Below are 26211 nucleotides of genomic sequence, written 5' to 3'. Positions count from 1 at the left end.
TCCACGAGAACAATGTTTTATTATGAAGCAATTTTCAAGATTCTCAAAGGTCTACAAGGATCTTTATGAGCAAGAAAATTTCATACCAGTGCATTTAGTATCACTAAAACCAGTTGAATCATAGTAGGAATCAAAAAAGCACATAATTGCATAATTTTAATTCCTGAGAAAAGGTTGTTTTAGCTGCATTACATAGCAATAGTAAATAGCCACTCAAATTCTCTTGAAGTGTTCAGTACAATAAATGCGAATGAATTGAAACATTACATGCTATTAGTGGAAGTATTGAAATATCAATAATTAACAAAACCCAATACTAAATTTTATTTAGTGTGCTGAAACGAACTTGCACAACTGATTTAGTAAAGAGCAGTTAAACGCTTCAATCCAGAAAAAAGTGCTTGTCTGCAACAAAGAGCTTAAACATCATAATAACGAAAAGTGAAAACTTACAATGTTTCATCCTAGTATAGAGCTACAGGCCTACACACATGCAGAGCTTCCATGAAAAAATTAAAGAAAACATGAAAAGCACGAAGGAACAATGAGGAGTGCACACAACTCAGCGCTGCTGCACTGCATATGTGGTGCACTTGTGGTGACAAGGTGCCTATTGAGATGGCTTTTAAGTCCGAAGGTTTGAGGGTAGAAATGGCACTGAAACAGCCTCTTGCTTATGTGGGTTGTGCATGTGTCAGTTCAGTGTGAACTTCTGCAAGTAGCTCTGAGGACATGAAGAGCCCTGACATGGCGTCTCCCCGAGTGGATACAGAGGTGATCCTTCACTACGGACTTTGTGTGGACAAGCAGGTGTCGGCACAGTGAATACTTCCACGACAAGTTCGCAGGACATGAAGGACCCTGAAACAACCTATCACATTAGTGGAAGTGAAGTTCAGTGCAAACTTCCATGAGTACATTCGAGTACATGAAGAGCATTGACATGGCTTCTCACTGAGTAGATGCACACATGGTCCTTCAGTAAGGACTTTTGAGAATTGCTGAGGGCATGCAGGGCACTCAAATGGCCGCCCGCCTGAGTAGCTGTTGGTTTAATGCAGACTTCCACAAGAACTTCTCAGGACATGAACAGCTCTGAAACAGTCTCACTTTAGTGGAAGTGCAGGTGAACCTTCCATGTCAACTTTTGTGAGAAGCTCAGAGGGCACGATGGGCATTGAAATGGCTTCTCACCTCTGTGGGTGCGCACATGCTGGTTCAGATTAACCTTTTGTGAAAATCTGAGGGCACAAAGGGCATTAAAATGGCTTCTCGCCTGTGTGGGTGTGCAGGTGTCGGTTCAGAGTACTCGTTTGTGAGAAGCTTTGAGGGCACGCAGGACACTTAAATGGCCTCTCACCTGTGTGGGTGCGCACATGCTGGTTCAGAGTACTCTTTCGTGAGAAGCTTTGAGGGCACAAAGAGCACTGAAATGGCTTCTCGCCTGTGTGGGTGCACAGGTGCTGGTTCAGCTGACTCTTTACTGAGAAGCTTTGAGGGCACGAAGGGCAATGGAATTGCTTCTCGCCTGTATGGGTATGCAGGTGTCGGTTCAGAGTACTCGTTTGTGAGAAGCTTTGAGGGCACGCAGGACACTTAAATGGCCTCTCACCTGTGTGGGTGCGCACATGCTGGTTCAGATTACCCTTTAGTGAAAATCTCTGAGGGCACGAAGGGCATTGAAATGGCTTCTCGCCTGTGTGGGTGTGCAGGTGTCGGTTCAGAGTATTCTTTTGTGAGAAGCTTTGAGGGCATAAAGGGCACTGAAATGGCTTCTCTCCTGTGTGAGTGCACAGGTGTCGGTTCAGAGTATCTTTCTGTGCAAAACTCTGAGGGCACGATGGGCATTGAAATGGCTTCTCACCTGTGTGGGTGCGCAGGTGTTGGTACAGATTACCCCTTTGTGAAAATCTCCGAGGGCACGAAGGGCATTGAAATGGCTTCTCGCCTGTGTGGGTGTACAGGTGCTGGTTCAGAAGACTCTTTAGTGAGAACCTTTGAGGGCACGAAGGGCAATGAAATGGCTTCTCGCCGGTATGGGTGTGCAGGTGTTGGTTCAGAGTACTCTTTCGTGAGAAGTTCTGAGGGCATGATGGGCATTGAAATGGCTTCTCACCTGTGTGTGTGCACAGGTGCTGGTTCAGAGTACTCTTTCGTGAGAAGCTTTGAGGGCACAAAGGGCACTGAAATGGCCTCTCGCCTGTGTGGGTGCACAGGTGCTGGTTCAGAGTACTCTTTCGTGAGAAGCTTCGAGGGCACGAAGAGCACTGAAATGGCTTCTCGCCTGTGTGGGTGCACAGGTGCTGGTTCAGCTGACTCTTTACTGAGAAGCTTTGAGGGCACGCAGGGCACTGAAATGGCCTCTCACCTGTGTGGGTGCGCACGTGCTGGTTCAGACTACCCCTACGCGAAAATCTCTCAGGGCACGAACGGCAATGAAATGGCTTCTCTCCTCTATGGGTATGCAGGTGTTGGTTCAGAGTAGTCTTTTGTGAGAAGCTCTGAGGGCATGAAGGGCATTGAAATGGCTTCTCGCCTGTGTGGGTGTGCAGGTGTTGGTTCAGGTTATACTTTTGCGAGAAGCTTCGAGGGCATAAAGGGCACTGAAATGGCTTCTCTCCTGTGTGAGTGCACAGGTGTCGGTTCAGAGTATTTTTCTGTGCAAAACTCTGAGGGCACGATGGGCATTGAAATGGCTTCTCACCTGTGTGGGTGCGCAGGTGTAGGTTCAGATTACCCTTTTGTGAAAATCTCCGAGGGCACGAAGGGCATTGAAACGGCTTCTCGCCTGTGTGGGTGTACAGGTGCTGGTTCAGAAGACTCTTTAGTGAGAACCTTGGAGGGCACGAAGGGCAATGAAATGGCTTCTCGCCAGTATGGGTGTGCAGGTGTTGGTTCAGATGACTCTTCAGTGAGAAGCTTTGAGGGCACAAATGGCAATGGAATTGGTTCTCGCCTGTATGGGTGTGCAGGTGTCGGTTCAGAGTACTCGTTTGTGAGAAGCTTTGAGGGCACGCAGGACACTTAAATGGCCTCTCACCTGTGTGGGTGCGCACATGCTGGTTCAGATTACCCTTTAGTGAAAATCTCTGAGGGCACGAAGGGCATTGAAATGGCTTCTCGCCTGTGTGGGTGCACAGGTGTCGATTAAGACTACTCTTTTGTGGGAATCTTCGAGGACACGAAGGGCACTGCAATGGCTTCTCTCCTGTGTGAATGCGCAGGTGTTCCTTCAACGTAGACTTCACCATGAAGTTCCTAGCGCATAAATGGCAATGAAATGGCATCTCACTTTTGGATGTACAGGTGTTGCTTAGAATAACTTTTTGTGAGAAGCTCTGAGACCACGAAGGGCATTGAAATAGCCTTTTGGCTGTGTGAGTGTGCAGGTGTTGCTTCAGCTTGAACGTTCGCGAGAAGCTCAAAGGGCACAAATGGAATTCAAACACACGTTGGCTTGCATGGATCCTGGTGAGCACTTCAGATCACAGTTTATCCATCCAGACACAGGAGTTACAGCGGTAGCGGTATCCTTCATGAAACTGCACCATCTGCATTTGCTGGACAGCTGGAATGCTTCAATGCTGCACCAAGAAAACAAGACAGGTTACCTGAGTAATGCTTTTCACTTAAAAATAAAAATTGAATTTTGATATGCCAAAGAAATGAAATTACATAGATATAGTGGTAAAGATCAGCCCTTTCTTTATTCAATGTCTTGGTAGTGATTTCAGATCAAATCAGAGCACAGCAGGTCAACCATTTGGTTTGGAAAATACAAATATATTTTTATGATTGCTCATGGCCAAATTTATGAAATTTGCGCAAGTTTTTGCTTAAAACATTGTTTAACTGTAAGATATAGTAAGACTGGGAGCATGGTATTAGTGCAACAGCCCAAGCATTCAGTAATACTATCATGGGCCTGATGACCAAATTACGAACAGCAGCACTTCATCTCGAACTAGGTTTCATGGTACTGTCTGTTGTGGTAGATAGTTACATTTCTGAAATTTATAAATGCTGCCGACTCACTTGAGTCCAAGGAGGAATGAATATACAGAAAATGTAATCAAGGGACAAAAAATACAAACATTTGAAAACAATATTATAGCCAAACAATACAAATCACAAATATGACAACATATCTACTTTCAACAAGCTCTTAGGCTATTCATTCCATTCTTTGTCTTAGAAAAAATTACTATCTATAAACATTATTCACAGCACATAGGTCCTGTATCATTCTACTGTGGTACTGACGAATGCTGGCACAAGAAACAGGACACAGGTCAAATTATTTCATAATGCTGGACTCTGTTGTACACTAAATGCAAAAGTTGTAGCCTGTCTAGTGCATCTTCCCTGTAACTATTCAAGATGGAGAGTACTCAGCATCTGCAACACACTATCAGTTTTTCTGCAGAAATTGCAGATGAACCTAACTTCTATTTGCTGTAATAACTCTAATTTAACAATATTTTATTGGCATATGGATCCCGCAAAGCTTATGCATATTCATAGCTCGGTCTGACAGCATAGCAAATGTCCCTATACATTTACCTGTATAGGGGCTCCTTTGAAATTGCGACAAAGGTCCATGAATTTCTGAGAGCGCTCATGCAAATGTTTTCAATATGCTCATCCCACCTCATGTGTTCAGTTAGAATTACCTCGAGGTACTAATAGGTAGAAACATGTTAGGTGTTGTTGCCAATAAAATAGGGAAAGTGTAAAGGTGTCTCCTTATTGCTTATCTTTATAACAGTACTAATCAATGTTCAAGCTCATTTCCTACCCTTCACACTAGTGGCAAATCTTATGGTTATTGCTGAGCTTAGTTTTATCAGCTTGTGATTTAACTACCGTGTACAATGCATCCAATCATATTTGCTGTCATTGACTATTAGGAACAGAAAAGGTCCCAAGAATGACCCCTATCCTATGCTACACCTGACATGAAATGCCTCAAATACAATTGCCGACTTTGACGTACTGAACACGGTTTTCAATATAGGCTCTGATAAAATGCACTGATTTGGTGTCTATTCGACTGCGTAAAGCTTACAGGGAGTTTTATGTGCAGGCATTTCATCAAAGGCATTGGCAAAATCTAAAAACTGTCTGTATTTGTTCCCTGTTATTAACTGCTAAGTCGTTATATTAGGCAATAAGCTGAGTGACAGTAAAAACCTTCCATAAAACCATGCTGGACTCCAAACAGCATGTTGTCTTCATCTAGGTATTGTTTAGGGTGCCATCAGATCACATGCTCTAGCCTATTGCAGCAAATTTGGGTCAGTGAGACCGGACGATGATTTTGCACGTTCAGGGGATGCACCCGCAGTGTTGGAAGCAGGTGTATTTGGTAATGAATGGATGGACACACAATATGCTGTATGGCCAACAATAGTATATACTTTATGAATACTACTTGGCCGGCAGTTTCACAGAGGATATGTTCTTGTTCAAGACCAAGAGCCAAGCCAATAAATGTTCCACAGTGGCCTGCAGCAGCATTCATTTGATGATACGGCACACATCTCTCCCAATGGCACCGACTGTTCTTACGATGAGTCACTTATTGCTTGCGAAACCCATCCGTTCACTATAACTTTGAATTGAAACCATGAAGCAGTCCTTTAGGGCACCAGTTGGAGTGCTAGAGTATAGTTGAGGCAGTGGAGTTCCATAACATAAGGCACAGTTTGCGCCAGAAGGCCATTTCACCTTCTGGCGCTGATCTTGCACAGCAACTAGCCCTTCTGGCAGTGTCGAACCTATGTCAATCTTCCTTTCATTTAGATTATTCAAGCCAGATTTGGCACAATACCATAGTGTAGTTTTAACTGAAATGGGCAATTGATATAGCTGACACCTGTTTATGTGCATAAATAAGGCATTCGGGATAAAAAGACCCCAACTGTTAAAGTAATGGTCAACCCTTTGCATACATCACGGTATAAGGCTGTTTATTGATGGTATTGCTCAGCACTCATTAATAATTGGAAAGTTTCATCGTCAGCAGGTACTGACAATATTAACTCTAAATTACTAAAGAATACTGTCTCTGAGCAGGTTTTTATTCCATATTTTTCATCAATCTTTAATGACTGGTCAGATTCCACAAGATTGGAAACCGCCAGTCATACCAATCATCAAAGACGTCAACAAAAACATGGCTGAAAACTACTAACAGATATTGTTGACGTGTATATGCTATAAAATGATGGAACATGGCATGGTGCCACGGGAGGGACAAAGACTACGATCACCAACAAGACATGAGACGACGTAGTGGGGCTAACCTAAAATTTGACCATACCGGTTTTAATCGGCTGTGTCTTCTGCAGAGTAATCATGGTCCTATTTAACCTTATATCTCTGCCCGTTTCATTTTTGGTGGAGGTACTGGGTATTGCAAAAAACAGAACTCTGCAGTGGGCTTGTCCTCAGCCATCCTACCATGCTGACAGATGACCAGGCCTTGCGAGCATCACTGTCGGGTCCCATCGGTTGTTTGCGGCAACACTTTTGTATACGATAAGCCATTCTTCGATGTTGACTTTGTCAGTGCCGTTACTAGAGAAGGTGCCGGGGTTGCGTGGATGGGTCAAGATGACTGACGGTTGCGGTGCTGCGGATGCTGACGGCATGGGTGTGCAAAGCGCTGACGCGAAGCGCGGGAAAAGTTGTGGGAATACGAGAGCATGGAAATTTTGACAGAAGAGGACAGTTTAGAAAAACTCAATACTTTTATCAGTCCTTGAACTGCTTCAAAGCAAAGTTGGATTTGATGGTGGTCGCTATGAGGTAGCCTTCTCGTGGAAAGAAGATTGTGAGTAGCTAGACAGCAAGAGAAGCTTTAAAGCGAGTTTAATAGGGATTTCGCTGCGGAATATGGCTCAACCATTAAAATTGACATGCCTTGCTGAATGTAGACCGGAAAGAAGTGGTGCACCATGTCTTGTATTCATTACATTCCACATCACATCATACGTAGTGAGTCAACAACTGCAAGAGTATGGATGATCTTCGAAGAGTCAGCATATAGACCTCACTTGTGCCACCGAACAAATGCTTAGAAAAAGAACCTAATCTTCTGACTGACTTTGTTGCTCCTCCCATACGTTTTTGGATTAATTGAACTGCTTTGACTGCCGATATTTAAAAAAGATCTTGGCAGATCGAACTGTAGCTTGATATCTTTGAATGTGATAGCTTGTGCATTACAAGAGACTGCAAATTTCAGTGACGAAAGTACTCCTAAACCACCATAATAGACCTTACACAGAAAGCGGTACACTTACAGAGCATGAAGACTTCCTCAATCATAAGACACAAAGTGGCTAACCTTGACTTTGCAGAAATGTGCCAAAGCATAACAGTATAATGAGAGACGTGCAGCAATTTCTTGTTGCCCCAAGATTAGCTTATACCTACTATGGGATATTGGCCCGGAAGTATGCAGCTTTACAAGTGTTATTAGGAATGTTTAAAAAGAACTTACATTAGAGTGTAATTTCAGGCCCGACTGCATCCCGTAAATTCATCCTTCATCACCATCAGGAAGATATGTGCACTAATGTTTTATAGTGTTGCTATGCGACATACAAATGCTGACTTGCATGAGTTTATTTCCCCCTCTTCAAGCATGCATCCATGGTTTAATGGGTAGAGCATCGAGCTTCTGTTGCTGGGCACACAGTTTAATGGCATTTTCACTGGTCGATCTGGAGCGGCCGCTGAAATCCTCGAGCGAGCGCTCGGGTTACACAAATCTGAATCGGCCAGCGGAGCGCAAGAACGCTCCACGGGGGATCACACAGGAAGTCTGCGTACACCTCACACAAACTGGTTCCGGAAACCATGCCCAACTTCTGCTCTGTACATTCCCATGGCAACCAAACTCGCTGTCCCCCGTGTGTAATTTGATCGCAGCAGTCAGAGTCCGTCATTTCCATATCGCGCCCACAAGGATTGCGCATGGACAACGTGCATAGAAGGCTTCGCACGCACCTGCGTCACCTCGTAATCGCTGTCGTCTGAGCTCTCACGTTAAACGAGCTCTGCAGCAGCACAGAACGCAGCCATTTTGCGAAGCACACAATGTTGTGCGTACCAACCGGGTAACAATTTCGCTTGAAGACGGAAGTGACGCGAGCTATTTCCGCCCGAATCCGCGCCTCGGCGGCAGAGCAAGTGAGAGTGATCCGGCGCGAACTGAGTTGATCCGAAACAACCAGTGGAATGCGCGAACCCGATCCAGATCGACCAGTGAAATTCGGATTCTTTGCCGCGGAGCAAGAAATCTTGCTCCGAATCGACCAGTAAAAAACGCCATTAGTCTAACCAACGAACATTTTTGTTTATTTTATTTCTAGTGACGAGAACTCCAGTGAGCCATGCTGACCAAAATGGCCAGAGACTGACAAACTGCAAAGTGGGGGAAGAGGTAAAGAAAGCTATCACTTTAAAAGCTTTGCTACAGATGAATATCAAGAAAGAAGAAAGATACTGTGCAGTGAGTCGAGAATGATCACAGCTCTTTGGGACTGCAAAAAGCCTATTCACGCTAAATGTCATTCTGCGGCAACACTTATTGGTGTAAAGCCTGCTATAAGGGACAACCAGGCTATTAGCCCAATCTTTCCATTTACTTGGCCTCCGCATTACACCTGCAAAAGAGGAAGAAGCATGACAACTCTGCAGAGAAGCCCCGATTGAGTCGATGGGTATGCGGCTGAGGAAATGGCCATCGCAGTCTCACCATGAGCTAATTGCTGCAGCCAATGTAACCGCCATTCCTGCTTGAAATAATGTGGGACCCTGTGACACAAGTTTTGTCAGTTTCCTCAAGATATTTGCACTTATGTTTCTCCAGACAGAACACAAACCATGCAAGAAGTCTGTTCTGTAGACGGTATGAATTTTTGACCCCCTTGGCATGACTGCATATTTCAGTATTTAAGGGAAGCTACTGTTTTAAGAGCTGTGACAATGAAAGATTGGTTGAGACAGCGAGCCGCGAGAACTGTAGAAAGTGGGGAAACTGGTGCTCAGAGCTGCATCGTATTCGTGCCCAGGCTGTCCATTGTTGGGTGAATGCTGAGCCAGGAAATCAGACCATTCAAGTGCACGTTTTGTAATACCAAGTAGAAAGCTTATGGAGCCTGCACATTTTTTCAGGTATTTTTAACGTCAGCGCATGTCCGTGGCTTGTGTAATGACCAAATCAAGAGTACCAAATATAAAGAAGATCTTGCCACCGAGACTGCAACTTTCTTGCTAGGAACCAGGTTGGTGAAGTTCATGATTAGCTCCCTCAAGGCATAAAATAGTTTAACAGGGATAGGCGGGCTAGTTGGTGGTCGAATTGGAATGCATCATGTAACCGCGCAAACAACAAAGGACAAAGAAGGAAACACACAGGACAGGCGCGGAACTTCAACTGAGATTTACTCCGGGAAATCCCAGATTTATACATGTATCATAATCACACTTGCTAATCATCAGACAACCATCACTCGACGTTGGCATGCGGGCGTGAGTGGCATAAATTTGCATGTAAATATTTGAACTCTTTATCACTCAGTGACACTGAAGAGCTGCTTACGCAGCTGCCAGATTGCATTTTTATACAGTAAGCTTCATAGATTTCTCGGCTCAGTTGTGACGCAAACATCTTCAAGACTTTAGTGTCGCGGAACCTAGGCGTACAATTACGACAGTGGCGACAATGGTCAGCCAATTTGCCACCCCCTGCCAATCCTTCTACCCCTGCACGGTGCTCCTGCAGCAGGACAGACGGGACAGTGTCTAAATGTCAGACTGCAGGAGCCTGTCCGCAGTCTGTCCACGCCTATACTGTGTGTTTCCTTCTTTGTCCTTTGTTGTATGCGCGGTTACATGATGCATTCCAATAAAATAGGTCTAACCCTTTCGAACCAATTCTACAGTCACGCTGCATTGCATCAGAGGATCACCATTCCAGTGGCAGCATTTTGTTGGCCAGCAGAGTGTCAGAAATTCAATGCAACTCTCACAAAACAATTGCATTGTTCAACAGTACTGCTCTCAAAGGAGGTTTGAGTGGAAACTTATTGCAGAAAAGGCAGCATGATAGTGAGGCTTTTGGGAGAGGATGTTAAGAACTGCAGTTCCAGCCTCCAAAAGGTTCTCAGCGAGATGAAGCTGATGCCTCAAGAATTTGGGAGTGTTGTATAAGGTAAAGGCAGTAATAAAACGCAGGCCTCTAATTAAATGTCCTCATCGCCAGAGAAAATGGAAGTAGTTATTCCAGTCTATTTCTCTAATGGTAAGCGACTCAAAAGGCTTTCTCTATCACAAAGAAGAGAGACATTTCAATTCCAAAATCCAGTGACGAGAAGATACTGTTATGGCACAGTTCGGTGATAGGGTGTCTACCAAGTTGACATTTCCAAATTCCCCGATTGTTCCAGGTTTTCCCTGAGCCCCTTTGGAAAATTCCCTGAATGAGCCAGAACTTTGTTTTATATCAAGGCGGGCTGACACCATGTTGCCCGATGCTGTCACTCTCAAGTAAGCATGTTGAAACAAAAAATGATTTAATCCAGTTTGAATAGTAAGAAGTAATAGCTATTTTATTCAAAAAGAAAACAGAAAGAAGGTGACAGTAAAATGCACAGCGGAAAAATGGTAAAACCCATTCCGAATCGAGTCGAACATTTTCAAATACGAATGGAAAGGAGATGCATACAGAAGTAAATGTTTTCAAATATGAGCTATTTCTATCTACTGATAGCGAGCTCATCAGATGAGGGCTGAACTGTGTCACAAGATTCTCATTCAGCAACTGGGAAGTCAACCTCACGTGTCCTGACACTCTCAGCCCGTACACAACATCTCAGTGTTGGGTTTCACTGCTTTAAAGAGTTTATTTTGGTTTGAATGAGGGACACCTGCATCTCGGCGTCAGCCAACACTGTTTTTTGAGCTCAAGCTCCTTCACAGAGGCGGCGGCAAGCTTCCTTTCTCGTTAATTCCTCAGTGCGTCGGTCCTTTCTGTTCTCATCTTCCTTGCACTACACGTGCACTCCATGGATCATTTGACGCATCTGCTTGGTCAGTTGTACAGTCAACGTCCGATTTTTCGGACTCCCTATGGGCTGCGAAAACATCCGAAAAATCGGGCATTCCAAAAAAAAATGAATGCATGTCTTTACCTGCCCTTAACTCTTTTGCTACCACGCATATTAAAATCGATCACAGGGAACTGATACTTTAGATCGCAGATTTCGACACGGAGCTGTTTCATATCCACTTCATGCCATTCAGGCACTGAGCTTTCCGAACCAGTTAAAATTTTCGCGCTCCGGTGATGCGATTTTTTATGGACCTTTTTGTGAACGAATGCACGTATGTTGTAGCGGAAAGAGGAGTGGCCGTCACCTTCTGTCGCATTTGAGAAAAAATCATGTCGCTCACGATTACACTGCACTAGCATCAAAATTTTGTAATAAAATGACTCCCAGTATGTCAAGAATTAAATTATATCACCGGCTTTGCCGTCCACCAATGCTGAGCGGTGATAATTAACCCAAAATGACCCCAGCGGTTTACTAGTGAGCTTCGGTTTGGAGTCCGAGTCGTTTTATTCCACCAAAGTGTATTTCTGAAGGTCCGCCGCATGTCTAGCATGTGGACGTGGCACTTTCGACCAGTTTCCAAGAGCATCGGTTTCGCTTCTCTTGTACATTCAGGCAAGGGGCGCCGCCGGTGTCACTGTGTAGTTATTGAAAGTGGCTCCCAACGCGTCATCCTGCGCGGCTGCGTCGCGAGAAAAGCGCCGTGCTCGAAACTATGCTGCACCTGCACTTGAATTTAGTGATGAGGACTCAAGCTATGATTCCAAAGATGAAAGCAAATCAGATTCAAGCTCAGATGGCTACGATATTTTGAGTCAGCATGGGACATCCGCAACTGTTCACTGGCAAGCTTAGGTTACGGCCTTGAGCGGTCTCCTTCCTAGCGCGTACTAATCTGCCGACCTTATTGTACAACCTGAGAACTCCTGATTATCTTCAGAGTGTATACTTCGCTTGGTTATGATGTGCTGCCATCGGCAGCCAAGAAACTTCTGTTCACGCCAAGAAGGCCACCCATAGCACATCTTGGCCCAGCACTGCGGATAAGTGCAAGACAGTTTGCAAAGCTGTGGGATTTTTTCTACTCTTCTCTGCAGAAGTGATAAAGACAATCAGCAAAAATTAAAGCAGATATGCTTGGATGCATAATTTTGTAGTTGCCTGGCTACGCTGGGAGCAATAGGTCCTGGAAGAGGTGCATGACTATAGACAAACTGGTGAAGTACATTCCCTGGACTTTTGATCGGACCATCCTCAGAAGATGCCTAAAAGACGAAACTGCAAAATGTGCTCCGAGGACCGCAAAGATGAAAAAATAGCAGACACTATTCCTGGGTTATTTATCTTTGAAATGTATATTCAGAATTTCCTTCGATATTAATATCAAATATCGTTTTTTATTGTTTTTATCAACTGGCAGGAAAAATGGCGCTTTCTAGAATTTTCGTCTTACCTAAATTTTTTTTTGGTTGGAAACGTATGTTTTTGGAAAGAGAATTTCATTACGCGCAACATGCTATGCTGCAATGTGCACTGGAATATTATTTGTAGTGGTAAATATTTTTTTCCCGAGACCTATAAAAAACTACCATTTTCTCGTGGCAAAGAAGGAGTTAAGGGCTCAAATTGCCACAGGCACGTCCGAAAAAGCTTTTAAGGCCTGCCAGTACACTTATTAGGCATATCGGTGCTCGTAATGTGACAGGAGACGAGGGTGCACGCGTGTATAATTAAGGAATACATACTGCGTTCCGTGACAATTTCCCCTTCCCGCACTTTTTATGCTTCACCGCGTAACATTTCTGTACTGAGGCGAAGCTAACTTTCGGAGATTGTCATTACGCAATGCGCTTTGCTTTGCGAGCTTCGAAGCCAATCGCGAGGACTACAAAGGCGGAGTCGGTGCCATTGCTGACAGCGGCGAATTCTTTCAATGAAAAAGACGGCACCGCACGGCAAGAAGGTAGCGAACGTAGAAGCAGCTATGATTAACGTTGCGCGGTGGTGGCTACTGCTGCCAGCGGATCTGTGTGCGACAGCACCGGTTCGAGGCGGCTAGATAATCAAAATGGCGGCGTTGGTGGCTTATTAATGCCAGTTCAGAACTGCAGCCAGGGCAACATACATTGAGTCTATGGAGTACGTGGTGGTGCTGTGAAGCCATGCGAATTATTGGCCATGTCCAAAAAATCGGGCATCTGGAAAATCGGTCGTTAACTACTCTGGCAATACCACGTGCCGATGACACGGCGTCAGTGACGATTCGTTGAGATTCCTCTTTTACCGGAGCCAGCATTAACACGACTTTTGTTCCCTTTCAATAATATTCCGGCTAATTTTCCCTGGTAGAAGCACAAATTCCCTGAGTATTTCCAGACTATTCAAATTCCCTGAGAATTCCCGGTTTTCCAGATTGGTAGACACCCTGATTGAGCAATATTGGAAAACATGGCAGAGAGAGCACCTACTGAGCCACCATTCTACACACCATGCAAGTGTTCAAGCTCAAGCTTCGAACAATCTAGATGATGGAGCTTGTGCTTGTTTATCAAGATTAAACATCATGACTGCTATTGAAGACTGCGCAGATTGCAGAGGTACATTGAGGACATTATCAGAACATAAAAATCTGTTGAATTAAGCTTTTAAACTCAGTAACACATACACCTGTCCAGCATTTTCTTTAATTGAGCTTTTATCGACTCGGCAGACTCAATCTACATGCATTTCAGGGGCAGAAGATAGCGAATAGTTTTGCTGCTTCTTGTGCAAGCATAACCATCAGCTCTAAGAAAACTAAGAGGGACAGCGTCCGCTATGAACTCTCTCACAGTACTATGGTTGATTTGCTTGAAAATTTGTTCTCGCAACGGCCATGGTATTTTGTACCCTCTCCCTTTCAAGAATGACAGAATATCTGATTGAATTAAAAAGAATTACCATACTTAAGAACAGCAAGTCCGCAGAACTAATTGCACAAAAGGTGTCATGGATGCTAATCAAGCTACAAAAGACCTGCCTAAAAGTGTACTTGAAATCAGTGTAGAGAACATGCAGACAGAATGAGCCACTGCTTTTTACTAAAACAAGACTTTAGCTTCTTTGGTCCAGCTTTTCTAAAGCTTATATTTTGGCTGCCCCATTGCAGGCCTTACGCTAACTTTGAATCAGAAGGATACCAGCACCATACAGTCAAAATGAGGACAAGCAGAGCTCTACAATCCTTGTCATTACATGCCGATGAAAATAATTTAGGACCACTTCCACAACTGGGAAAGCTACATGCTTGACTATGAAGGTACAGATGCCAGCTCTATCCAATACACAGATGTTTAGCGGGCATTGGACAGTCAAGGCAGCTGCTGGCACCATCCTGCTCTCCAAGTATTCTCCACTGATGCATGAGCAGAGTGGCTGAGAGGCACAATCCTGGACTGCCAATCTGTTGACTGCGAGTTAATGTCCTTCCAGCAGAATGAGAACATTTCGTTCTTCGTAGTTTCCTTGTAAAGGATTTTGGGATAATAGTGATGGGACAGGCGGAGGCACCAATAAAGATCAAAACAAGCAGGGGAGTTCTATATCTCCTTGCATGTTAACATTTTGTACAGGGCAGCCTACTTAAGATGAATTTTCACACACGTCGCTAAAGAAATAACCTCCACTGCAAGCTGCAGAACTGCTGGCACCATAGTTGCAGCAATGTAGGCAAGAAATCAGAAAATAATTTTTAGCACTTCCTTCAAAACTTAAATAGCTGATGAATAAGTGTCGCAACAGGTGCCATTGGATGACAATACAGTTAAACCTCGATAAAGAGAGGTCAGTAAGATCTGCACTTCGTTAGATCAAAATTTAGCTAAATTGAAATTCAACCTTTTCACTAAGTACTGTCGCCAACTGATTCTTTTTTACTCAGAAGGGGCATAACGATTCAACTTGACTCCATTTCCCCATTCCCCCTTTTCCTAACACACCAGCATGCCATCAACTTGCCTAATAAAGCTTTTTCCCTGTTACATTATATTAGCAGTAAAATCGTCTGATAGGTTTCACATTATTTATCTAGGAATTTGTTGTTTTCTTCAGCATGTCGAAGGCAGCTTCTCTGAACTTCAATCATGGAGAGTGACCTCTGTGTGGTATCCTGAAACAAGCGGCGAAGTCCTTTATGTCGCGCCAATCAAGATTGCTTGCGCGATGCTAACTGGCCTTGCCCACAGAGGGTAGAGGGTGTTGCATTTAGTCAAGGCGTTTAGTACCACTGCCTCTACCGGTACTAATGCTTGTCATTTTGCACACGAGGTAGGGAGCATTGGTCTTTGAAACTGCAGAAACAACCAGCAGCACACACCAAATCCGGTATTGAAACAGGCGCGGATTCGGCGCGATTGGTGCTAATGTTAGACAATTCCATTTGCAAGGGAGGCCCATTTTCTTACTCCATACAATCCTCGGCTCAAACATGTAGAAAGGTGTAGAATAATAGGTAGCGTCGAAAACACGCGTGTCTAAATCAATGAACACCTATATGTCATACAATGGTCGCACAAGAATCCCTCACGTGACCTGATCCTAGGTGCACACGAACGAGATGTTCATTTGAGGGATCGCCAGCAGTTTGTGTGCAGGCGCGAGCATTCTAGCCACCCTAGGCGCGAGTGAGAGCTGGCGCGAGAGAGAAAATCTACGGGCTTTTGCTCCTTGAATATATCTCGGCCTAGGCACCACAGTGGAGGTTTCTGGGCACGTGTTGTAGCATTTGTCCCCTAAACGTGCCAAAATTAGGAAGTGCGGTCGAGTTTGTTTACGCTCTGCCGCTGTCTGCCCGTGCGTTGAGGCTGTGGGCCCGGACAGACGCCCTATTTGGTGATCGATGTGTGTGAAGGGGCAAGGTTCTGACTGGTGTTGCACAAGTTGTGGGTCGCTTTTTTCGTCGTGACGATAAATTGCATTCTTTACAAGCACTGCTCCAGGAGGGCACATGTAAGCAGCAAACGGAGGCCTCAGGAGAGTACCTGAGGTTAAATAAAGCAGGCGGCGCAGGATCTCCAGGGCACCTAAGGGGTAGTGGGGGGGTCAAAGCTGGAAGAAGGGCGGCCCGTGCGTTGAGGCCACGGAGGCCGAAGCGTGCCAGGGTGTGTTTGCATAAAAAATTGGCTGTCGGCGACATCTTATACACCCCTGGCACGCGCAGGCCTCGGTGAGCCAACACCCACAGAATAGCCCGGGTTCTAGCTTTGGTGTCCCCGTTGCCGCTTTGGTGTCCTGGAGGCACCGCAAATAATGCGAAATAATGACGCATTACAATTAGTAAAAAACATGACTGAATAAATATAATTACGTCCAGCCGCCAACTTGTGACGCTATATATAAGTTCAGCAGTACTGTGCCCCCTGACTTCTGCAACACAGGTCAGAACTTTGCCTCTGAAGGTACGTCGGACAGACTTTCTCGCGCCGAGTCATCGTCACCGGCGGCCTTTCAGCCACTTGCGTTCAAATGCGGTTGTTAAGGCGCTGTGCCTTATAGATTTTCAATACATGTGGCCCGAGCTCCACTACGGTCGCTACTGCTTCCACACAAACATCTGTGATGTTATCTACAAGGTACTTTGCCGTAAGGCACGAGAAAGCTTAGCACAAGCGCCGAAGCTGCGAGACCGTCTCTCCGACACAGCGGTCGCCAAATCAGGTGTCAGTGCCCGCTGCTTCACCTATTTTACCGCACCAGCAGCCAGCGTCCAAGCGTAAACAAACTCAACTCCATTCCGCAATGTCGGCATGCCTAGGGACAAACGTCTATGACACGTGCGGAGAAACCTTCTCCGTAGTGCCTAGGCAGAGCCATTATTCAAGGTGCAAAAGCCCCCAGTTTCTCCCTCGCGCCCACACTTACGCCTGCACACAAACGGCTGGCGATCCCTCAAAAGAATGCCTCGTCTATGGTCTCACCACGAGGCGTGCTTCATGGCGGCGATCCGCTATGAGATGGCTAGTTGTGGGCGCCGAGTGTGCCGTCACCCGATTGCCGATGACGTCATTAATAAGGCATGTGGCGAGCGCATCCATCAAACTGCATGGGCTTCGAATCAACTGCGCTTGCACTGCTTTGCCTGTGCCGCCACCACTAGAGACTGCACTTTGCACGAGCCACGCATGTTTCCATGTTCACACTTTCTTTCTGAACAACGAGCAACGCAACCGGTGGCATTCAAAACACCTAAAGAGCTGCACTAAAATTTCGCATTAGGGGTTTTTGTAATTGTCGGTGAATAATTTTTTTTTCAATGTCAAGCCGTTGGATATTGTTCGCTATTCCACAATGTGGTATCTGTGCTTTAGAGATATCAATGAGGTGACATTATATGTGCAGGCAAAACATGTCCGCTCATTAGCTTGCACAATTTTAGTCATCGGTCAGCCCTCCTTTCAATCTCTCCCCCTTTCACACAGGACATGCGAAACCGGGTTAAATAGGCAAAGAGAGAGAGAGAGATAAACTTCACTTTAAAACTGAGCGGGAGAGCAACCTCCCAGTTCTGCATGACTGTCCGAGTAGAAGCATCCAGAGGACAATTAGCAAAATGAAAAACATAAAAATATAAATAAGGCCAAGTCGGAAAAAGGACGCTGCTGAAGTATTTCAGAGAAATGACGACATACGGTAAGAAATCATCAATCAATCGTTTCAGCGTCGCCATAAAATGGACTGAAGAGGAAGCGTCGGTCATTAGCCAGACCAGTCAATCGAGACTCACAATCCAGCAAAGCAGCTAACTTCGAGTTCGGAGAATTTTCTATGCCAATGAATAAATGGGAGGTATCGACTCGACACTCGCACAACGCAATGTTGTATCTTCTCCCCCACCTCTCGAGCTGTATATACAAGACAATGTAAAGTGGGGTATAGTTGGTGTTTATTTGAAACAACAGGACCACGTTGGAAGCAAGTTCACTGGCTCCGACAAGCACGCAGCAGGGATAATTAAGGCAACACACACGCATCCGCCTCCTAACGGCTATTACCTCGCTTTGGACACACCATCAAACAACGTCTGCCAACAGAGTATTGCAGCCTTAACAGAAAAATTTTCGCTCTCTCTTTCCTCGTTATTTACGCACAGCTGTGCAAATTTGTGTATGCATAATTGCTGATGGCTGTGGAATAAGCTCCAATAGCTCCTGTGCCACCTGTCATGTAATAAAACAGCAATTTCAGTGAGTTGGTAATTTATCATTTCGGTATATTACAGCGCATGAACACCAGGATGGATGCAAACACTGACACACTCTTGCAGCAGGGGCCCTCCGTCAGGGTTCGCTCTGGCGTTGTGGTATTTGAGGAGCGTTCTGAAGAGCGAGGAGAAAGTTGACATCAACAAGGGACCGAGGCAGGGGTGCCCTTTATCCCCACTGCTGTCTATGACGAGGATGGAGAGGGCGCTAGAAGGAAGTAATATCGGGTTTAATCTCTCATACAAACAGGCGGGTACAGTAGTAGAGCAGTAGCTTCCGGGTTTATTTTAAGCGGACGACGTTGTGTTGCTAGCTAACAAGCAAAGTGATACGCAATGTCTAAGTTAGGTTGATAAGTCTAGTTAGATAAGTTAGGCCTGAAATTTAGCGTTAGAAATCAGGTGTTATAGTGCTCAATGAAAACAGAAAACAGGCAGTGACAACACAGGGCCAGGAAATACCTAGCGTAATATAAATATCTTGGTATATGCATAAACAGAGGCAATAGACATATGAAAACAGGAAAGAATAACAGTATAGGGGAGAGAAATGCTGCCATAATGAAACACAGAGCGATATGGCGATACAATAGGTACGAGATGCTCCGGGGTATATGGAAAGGTGCAATAGTTCCAGGACTTACATTTAGCAATGCGGTTGTTCGCCTGAAATCAGGGGTACAATCAGGACTTGATGGGAACCAAAGGTCAGTGGGACGCCTTGCATTGGTCGCTCAAAGAAAGACTACAAGTGAGGCTGTGTATGGCGATATGGGCTGGACAGATTTTGAAGTGAGGGAAGCTCAAAGTAAAATTGATTGTGAAGAATGACTGAGGAAGATGGAAGAAGGTAAATGGGCTGGGAGAGTCTTGAGGTATCTGTACAGGAAAAACATTGATTCACAGTGGAAGAAAAGAACTAGGAAGCCTACCAGTAAGTATGCAGTCTGTAGGGTGAGCAACACAGCAACAAAGAACGTCAAGCGGAAAGTCAGAGATGCTGAAATAATCTCATGGGCGGCGGCAATGGAAAAGAAACTTGCATGAGTAACTACTTAAGAGGAAAAAACGAAACCAGGAAATAAAACATTTATGATAACTCAAAGGGAAGCTCATTACTTTTCGAAGCAAGATCTAGAAGCATCAGAACATGCACTTATAAAGCGAGATATAAGAAGGAAGGAGAAGCATGTGCTTGGTGCGGCAAAGCTAGGGAAACGATGGAGCATGTATTATTAGAATGTGAAGATACCTTCCCACCGGTTGATTTAGGCATCCAGGCCTCCTTGAAAGCCCTTGGGTTCAGCGAAAGCAGGGGAAAAGTAAACATGTCTGCAGTAGAGATTAGTAAGCGGCAATTGGAAGGTTGGTGGAAGAAAAGTAGGGGAACTACAAACAACAGAGTCATGCAACAACAAAGTTCACAATGGCTGTTCAGAAAGTTTGGTTGTGGGAAATCGTGAGTTTTTCGTTTCCTTTTTTTTAACATAGGCAGGACATTAGGCAATATACTAATAGGAGCTTGGCGACGCGATCCACCACCCCATTCCAAAGGGGACGCTCATAGCATCCATCCATCCATCCATCCATCTATCCTCGTGCCTCCCAATTTTAAGGGTGAATTTGTGTGCAAGTTGCGAGTCAGCCCCAGTGGTGTGCGTCGTTCTTCGCATCCATCCTGCATTTTATTGTATTTTCTTTGTGCCCTCATATATAGAAATGCTTATCATGTGCCGCGATCGTCGAACTTGCAGTCAACATGCCTCGTCGAGCGATATTGTATTACACTTGCGATGCTCATTCCAAGCAGCGATTCTGAAAGCTTGCTTCTGCACAGGGAGTGTCTTTGTGTGGTGGAGCTCGCTTTACTGATTCGTTTCGCAGCTGATAAATGTAGGTCGAACAAAAGGCCGCCTAATGGGCCACTGCTTTGCTAAACAATCAAGTGCCAGCCATGTCCCACCGAACTCGTAGGATCTCAGCAGCCGCGTTTCGCAGCGCGTACCATGCCGATGGCGGTGAAACATTTAGATCCCGAAACGAGAGATGAAACACAGTAATATATATGTATAGGTACGCTTTTCTGTCAAAGGACAGAAAACACTCAGCTCAGTGCATTTTACCCGTGGGTAAACTTGCTCACGAGAAATGCGAAAGTGGCCCAAGACATCAGCAAGACTGCAACAAGAATTTGGTAGGTATCTTGTGTGCCAGTACGATACCTGGGCCCTCTTCGTCCTGAGACAGCCACCCAACCAACTGTTCCATAAGAACATTGAGTACACCTGCAAATGCTACGAGTACATACTTTTAGAAAGCCTTTGCATGTAGTTACCATTCATTTACCCTAAAGGCCACAACAAATGCTTGTACGATATGCTTCTACATGCCTGAAGCAGAATACACGAATGGCCAACGATTGACAAAATGTTTGGAGAGAATTGGCTGCCAGTTATAATTAATCTTGGCGATCGAGCTATAAGCATGAAATAGGGGCTCTCTGAACTAGGAGCTTACCAAAGGGTGCCCTTTCCCAGCACAGTGAAGCCTCGTGACAGACGAGCACGCACATGTCCTACCTAACCTAACCTAACCATACCTAACCCGCGCGGTTGAGAGAGCGACAAATCCCTATTGCCAACACCACATTTTGATGATCACTTCTAAAATCCCATTTGAGACAAGGCAGCGGCAAATAGTCACATAGGCTATGCTGCTTGAACTATAATCAAGTTCTACTACATATATATATATATATATATATATATATATATATATATATATATATAATCATTCGCTGTCGACCTTGCTGGGTGAATATATTGGTATTCCATTACATGCCGAGTTGCCTCCCAATTTTTTCTGCAGAAGGCGCACATGCCTAATTCTGTTGCGAATAGTTGCTCTCGTATTTATGACGTTGCCGTGATGTTCCGTATAAGGTCGAGTGATAACATCGTCGTCGCGCGTCGTATGTGCCAGTGAAAGCGTGCGAGGGCGAGCGATGATGGCGGCTCAGTCCTGCGCGCGCAAGGCACCGGAAGATGGGGCAGGAGAGGGAGCGTTATACTGTGGCAGCTGCTGTGTATGGCGCGGGCGCGTGCTTGGGCCCTGTCTTGAAAGCGTTCTGCGATCGGGACAGAGTGCACAGAGTGCTGATAGCTTCGTGTGCGCTGTTTTCGCCGTTCAGTTCGCGTTGAAGCGATAGGCAGCACGAAGGTAAATTCGATCGCTGCTGCTGCGGTGCTTCCTCACTCCAGCGTATTGAGAGCGAGTTCCCGTGGTCATCGAACGAGATCTGTTCATGTTTGCTTATGCGTGCGTGACGCCATGTGCTTGTTAATTTAGTTAGTAAGCGAATGTGTACGAGTTTATACAGCCGATAAAATTACTATCCTCACTTTGTATAGCTCTGTATACTAATTTGATATCGCAATCGATGTTTCGCCTTAGAGCGAAACTGCGACTTTATCCTCAGGCAGATTGGGGCCTCAAATAGTTAATTGGTGCTCTTTGCGTTATTGCAAAAATTTGCTCCATCGATTTCTGTGCATTTGGAAATCATCATCATCATCATTTATTAGTCCCTTAAAGGCCCCATGTGGGATATTACATAAGGGGCGGGGGGCAAAACAACAATACTATCATCGAAGGAATGGTCATGTACAAAGCACCAAAAAACAACTGAAAAGACACTAAGAAAAAACAGGTTTTTGCATAATTAGTTGCAAATAAGGGTGGGTAGTGACTCGAAATTTCGAAGGGTTTCGCTCTACAACAATGGATTCCGGGAGCAAGTTCTATTGTTCTATTGCAACGGGAAGGAAGGATTTGTTGAAAGCATTTGTAGAACCATGAAAGCGTTGAATACTTAAAGAATTGAATAGGCGATTTGATGAGCTCACGGGTGGAACTAAAAGTGAAGAAGGAAGGTCAGGAAAGTTATAGTACAATTTATGGAATAGGCAGAGTTGCGAAATTATACGTCTTGATGCTCAAAGGGGTAGACCAATAGATAACTTCAAGTTAGTAACGCTGATAGTGTTGTCATAATTTGATGATAAGATAAAACGGGAGGCATGATTTTGAGTAGCATCTAAAATGTCAATCAAGTACTTCTGATGCGGATTCCAAGTAGTAGACGCATATTCTAATTTGGTACGGATGAAAATTTCATGCTAGTTTACGAATCAACGGAGGGGATAAGGATTGGGATCTTTTAATATAGTTAAAGGATCTTCAGGCATCGGCTGCTATTTGTAGAACGTGGTTCCACCAATTTATTTTGTTAGTGATGACGCCACGGTAGCAGTAACTGTCGACCTCAGATAAATTCACATAGCCTGAAGAGTATGGAAATTCGGATATAAAGCGTTTACATGACACATGCATTAACTTGAATTTGGAGACATTTAGTTCCATCATCCAGCATGAGCACCACTTGTCAGTAGAATTTAGGCCATTTTGCAGAATGGGCTGGTCAGTGTTAGTACTGACACGATAGTAAATAACAGTCATCAGCAAATAGACGTATTGTAGATGATATGTCTGTTGGGAGGTCGTTAATGTATATTAGAAAAAGGAGTGGGCCGAGGACGGATCCCTGTGGTACACCCGATATTACTTTGGTAGTATCTGAACAGCGACTGCCAACACAGGTGAAATGGAGGCGATCTGTCAGGAAGCAAATGATCCATGATACGATTAGCAGGTCGAGGTGAAGGCATGAAAGTTTGGACACTAGTTGATGATGACGGACGCAATCGAAAGCCTTTGAAAAATCTAAGTAAATTACATCAGTCTGCAATGAAGAATATAAGTTTAGGTGGAGATCTGTAGTGAATTAAAAAAGTTGTGTTTTGCATGATAAGCCCAGACGAAATCCATGTTGTTTGCTAAAGAATAAAGAATTTCTGTCGAGCTGGGACACTATATGGGAATATATGATATGTTCGAAAAGTTTACAAACAATACATGTGAGATCAGGCAATAATTGGATGGGTTGGAACGCTTACCAGATTTAAAGACGGGGGCTACTTTGCTTACTTGCCAGTCTTTGGGCATAGTACCCTCGCTTATAGACTGGGTAAAAATGATTTGTAATACCTCGCTAGAAATGACGTTAGTGGCTTTTAGTATCTTCACTGGTATGTTGTCAGGTCTGGGGGAGCTAGATATTTTAAGTTTATTGATTAGGCTTGCGATACCTTCAGCAATTACATCAACGGGAGGCATTTCAGTGCTGCAAAATGTTGGTAAAACAGGAATGTTTGTGGAAGATTCACAAGTGAAGAAGGAAGTATGAATTTAAGACATCAGAACGCTTTTCAACTGGAACATGGGACCCATCAAGATTAGTTATGGTAATGTTATGCGACTGATTTCTACTTGGTGCGAGTACTTTCCAAAATTTTTTCGGGTTTACACGGACGATATTGAAAAGATCCTGGCGATAAAATTTTTTGTGAGAAAGCTTCAGAAGGTTGTACTCGCACAGGCAGGTGACATATTTCTTCCATTTCGGGGCAGAACATTTTTTTTGCCACTCTGAAAAGGCACTTTTTCTTCTGTGCTAGCTTTTTTAGTTGGTTTATGTACCAACGCTTTCCCATGACACCACGAATGCAAACAAGGAGTATGTAATTATTAAGCTGAGTAGCTTTTGCTTGTACAACAGCCAGTTTCCGTCAACATACCTTCTGAAGGCAGTTTCATTGAGGTATTAAAAAAAATATTTAGTTCACTGTTAATTTTGGAACAGTCAGCTTTATTGTAGTCCCGTATTAATTTTATTGAACACTGTTTGATTAAAACAGGGATATTCAAATTGAAAAGGACAATACTGTGATCGCTCAGCCCACTGACACATGCTAACGATTGAATGTATTCAAGTTGAGAAGTGAGGACCAGGTCAAGGGTGTTTGGGCCACGTGTAGGAAAGTTTACTGTTTGTGTAAGGTTGAAGTTTAAGGCTAAATCAAGGAAATCTTTTGACTAATGGGATGATACTGTTAGATCGTCCCAGTTTATATCAAGAAAGTTAAAATCACCACAAATAAAATAGTTAGCAAGTGGGAATTGAGAGGTTGCATCTAAAATGAGTGTTAAGTTTGTCGATAAAGGATCGGTCATAATCGGGTGGGCGATAACAAGATACGAGTATGCATGTGCATGTAGGCATGGATATCTGTACACAAAGAATTTCGTGAGTACAATTGTTCAGGAGCCGGCAACTAGGAATGCTGTTTTTCATGAAGACAAGAACGCCACCACCCCTTCGTTCCTTCCTATCGCGTCTGAAAACAGTGTAAGAGGAATCTGCATGCTGTAGCTCAGTGCTATCTATGTCAGGGGTTAACCAAGACTCGGTGAAAATGGCCATGTCTGTATTATTGTCGTCGAGAAGGGCTTCAACGGTATCTTTTTTTTTTTGACATGTAACTGCAAACATTAGCCAGTATAACAGATAGTATGTGATTGCGTGATGCGTCAACAGGGTTTAGTAGCGGCTGGGAGGGAAAGGAGAGTACTGGGCAAGCCTGCAGTGATGGCTAGGTCTTAACTTCTAAAACTGAGTCGGATTGCACGTCATAAAAAAAAAAACTGCCTTTCATTCATATGAAGCTTATCGAAGCGTATATTGAAAGTGGAGGCGTTGTTTTGTTTCGCATAGGCGTACAACTTTTTCCTTGCAAGCTGGACGCGCAACGAAAAGTCTTTCCGGATAGAAATTGGCGAACCTTTAAGCTTTGGCCCCGGCAGTCCCAAATCCCAAATCATCACCCGGCAGACAGAATGCTACTTATCTTTGAGCCGCGGAAGTTTCACTATACTTGGTCGGTGTTTACCGGCCTGGAAACGGCCAAGCCTGTGTGCGCGTTCTATGTCATTTTTGGTGATGGCAATTTGAAGTTTATCTGCACACAGTGAAATAACACGAGACTCTGATTGCTCCCAAGTTTTATCACGCGCATCCTCAACACCGAAAAAAAAGTAGGTTGTCCCGCCGAAGGTGGTTTTCCGAGTCATCGCATTTCTGTACGAGGTTGTTCGTGAAGTGAGTTTAATTATTTCAGGGTTCTCACTGGATACAGGTATCGAGTGGCTTGATTTAAGAGCGTCTACAATTTTCTCAAGGGCGTCGACACGGGTGGATAGACGACCGACCTGGTTTTGAATGGTAGCCTGTGTAGCACGAATTAGAGCGAGCTCAGACAGAACGGTGTTCTGAGAGGTTTCCAAACGGGATAGGACGCTAGCAATGGATTCAAGGGATACCGGAGTGGGAATGTGACCGGGGTTAAGTTCAATGTCCCCAGAAAGGGCTTAGTAAAAGAAAAGTGAGGTGAGCATTCACACATAATGAACATAGCGAGTGGCACAAAATTTTCCGAGTGGCATCAAATGTGTCAGAAGGGCACGACACCGCAATAAACGTTCGGTCACATCTTGCACAAGGTAGGTGACTAACCTGCGCAAACAAAGTCGGTGTCAAGACCAGGCTCGGTGCGGTGGCGTGCCTGAAGTGGTTCCAAGACAGAGGCACAGAGGCTGCTTAAGTAGAAATAGCGAGTCTCCCGCGCAGGCAGTTGCTCGCTGTGGCCAGGCGGAAAGCACGTTTAGGGCTAGAAGTGGCGGGCTTGAGGCTGAATTGGTTGGAACTTGGAAAAGTAAGAGGCGATTGGTGGAATAAAACTAGGGAAACGACAAAAAAAAAACGGAGACGTACAAAAGCACAGTTCGCAATAGGGGATTAGAAAATTTGGTTGTGGGAGTTCATAGTGTTTCTTTTTTTCTTCTGTTTTTTATTGTTTAACCTAGGTAAAATATTAAACAGTATAACAG

At 44.5% G+C, this 26211-nt stretch overlaps 1 protein-coding gene across 1 annotated transcript; it reads right to left on the bottom strand.

Moving 5' to 3' along the window:
- On the bottom strand, nt 1-25947 carry LOC135921827 (zinc finger protein 850-like). Its single transcript, XM_065456171.1, has 2 exons — nt 25838-25947; nt 1-3584 (listed from the first exon to the last, which is right to left on the bottom strand). Exon 2 carries the CDS (start codon nt 3285-3287, stop codon nt 1260-1262), a length of 2028 nt encoding a protein of 675 aa, XP_065312243.1. The 5' UTR covers nt 3288-3584; nt 25838-25947; the 3' UTR covers nt 1-1259.
- Nucleotides 25948-26211: the final 264 nt, after the last annotated feature.

Source organism: Dermacentor albipictus, chromosome 9 (assembly GCF_038994185.2).
Source record: "Dermacentor albipictus isolate Rhodes 1998 colony chromosome 9, USDA_Dalb.pri_finalv2, whole genome shotgun sequence".
Taxonomy (NCBI): Eukaryota; Metazoa; Arthropoda; class Arachnida; order Ixodida; family Ixodidae; genus Dermacentor; species Dermacentor albipictus.
The sequence above is the reverse complement of the archived record's forward strand: the minus strand, read 5'-3'. Positions and strand labels throughout refer to the sequence as shown.

Coding starts and splice junctions, on each gene's coding strand:
- LOC135921827 (XM_065456171.1), bottom strand. CDS start 3,287: ATGCCATTTCATTGCCATTTATGCGCTAGGAACTTCATGGTGAAGTCT.